This window comes from Berghia stephanieae, chromosome 9, assembly GCF_034508935.2.
Source record: "Berghia stephanieae isolate SIO BIC M18660-M18661 chromosome 9, UCSD_Bste_1.3, whole genome shotgun sequence".
Taxonomy (NCBI): domain Eukaryota; kingdom Metazoa; phylum Mollusca; class Gastropoda; order Nudibranchia; family Aeolidiidae; genus Berghia; species Berghia stephanieae.
In genome coordinates, this window is record NC_088368.1 from 43590259 (window position 1) to 43591977 (window position 1719).

The 1719-nt window shown below is 29.1% G+C and overlaps 1 protein-coding gene across 1 annotated transcript in view; it reads right to left on the reverse strand.

Annotated features, from left to right (window-relative positions):
- The window catches only part of LOC144980293 (axonemal dynein light chain domain-containing protein 1-like), a gene marked incomplete in the record, with an annotated part of 41501 nt that overhangs the window by 36461 nt on the left and 3321 nt on the right, over positions 1–1719 (reverse strand). The window contains 2 exon segments of the mRNA XM_078927935.1: positions 1–57; positions 1350–1440. The exon segment at positions 1–57 is cut by the window's left edge and continues 10 nt beyond it. Coding sequence (XP_078784061.1) covers positions 1–57; positions 1350–1440 — 148 coding nt within the window.

Sequence of the window (1719 nt, forward strand, 5' to 3'; positions counted from 1 at the left end):
GCTTTCTGTGCTTCTTTCGTCACCTTCCTGTCATGTTCCTTTACTTCTGATAGTTCACTGAGAGAAGATCAATATATAATGCATTTATTTTATCTCCTTTATGAAAAAAAAAATATAAATAAATAAAAATAAATTTGTAATTGATGCGCCCATTCCCGCAGAAATATCTTTAGGTGCACAAAATGTAGAATTTATTATTTTAGAATTGAGCTTTTATATAGCGCAATATTAACTAAATGTGCTCAAAGCACTTTACAAGGGGTCCTTGGTCAACAGCAACATTTAACATGTAGGACGGGACATGACGCCTGTTAGGCGATATTACAATTTTTCGGACAAAGACAACCGCTGTTAAACGGCCAGGTACTTCATTTTACACCCGAGTACGGTGAGAGAATGTGAGTAAAGAGCCTTTTCCAAGGACTCAACTATGCGCCGAGCGTTAGGCTCGAACCCAGGACCTTCCGATCCGAAAGCGAATGTCATACCACTAGACCACATAGACGCACTATTTTGTCTATTTACAGGGTCGTAATCGACCATGCATGTTAAGATCTCGAATTTGGTTTACTTTGTAACTGTTTTGCTGTGATATTCTTCAAGTACCAAGTCTGTGCCAGAAATAGGTGACCATGGTACGCAATTCATCTCTCTGATCAGATAAATTTTAAAAACTAATATTACTCTTCTCTTTCTTTGTCACCCAGCTGTTCAAACTATTCAAATATGTTGGGTTTTTTTTTTTTGTCTCCCTTTACTCTTTATAATTTCTATCTTTCCTGTGAGAGCAAGATGTTCAAAAATACATTTATGTCGATTGAGGTGCCCTAAAAATTGCATTTGTCTTCTTCTTATTATATGAATTAGTAACCTTTTAGTTTCAGATTTCTTCATTAGTTTTTTTTCTCTGTCCATGAGATTCTTAACATCCTTCTAAGAACCACACATTTCTGCTGCCTCCAGTTTCTTTCTTATGTCTGTAATTGTCCAACTATCACAGCCATATAATAATACTGATGGTTCATCATTTGTGTATATATAATATATTATATATATATATTTATATATATATATAATTATATTATATAACACATACTAGTAATATTTAATATAAATATATATATATATATATATTAATTATATATTATATAAAAGCTCAAGCTCAAGAAGGACAGTGTCAGAAAATGGATGAGACAAATATTGGATATACTTCTACAAAAAGTCCAAAAACAGAGAGCACAGAGTGGCATAATATGATAAATTCTGCATCCCCTGCGTCCTTCTAATGATCAACTGAATGATAATGAGAATGAGTGAGTGAATTAACATATTCAGTCAGAATGGCATACCTTGTAAGGACACCGATAGTTCCTTTGAATCTCATCAGCTCATCTGTCAGGCGTCTATCCAGAGCTCTCTGAGCCATCACCTCCTCATGAAAAAATGGAAATTCCATGCAAATTAATAATAATAATTTTTAAATATAATATATAATAATAATAATAAAATATAATAATAATAATAATAATGATAATAATAATAATAATAATAATAATATTAAAAAAATAAAATATAATAATGTAATAATAATAATAAATAATATAATAATTTAATAATAATAATAATAATAAAATAATAATAATAATAATAATAATTAGAATATAATAATAATAATAATAATATTAAAAATAATAAATAATAATTAATAATAATTTAATA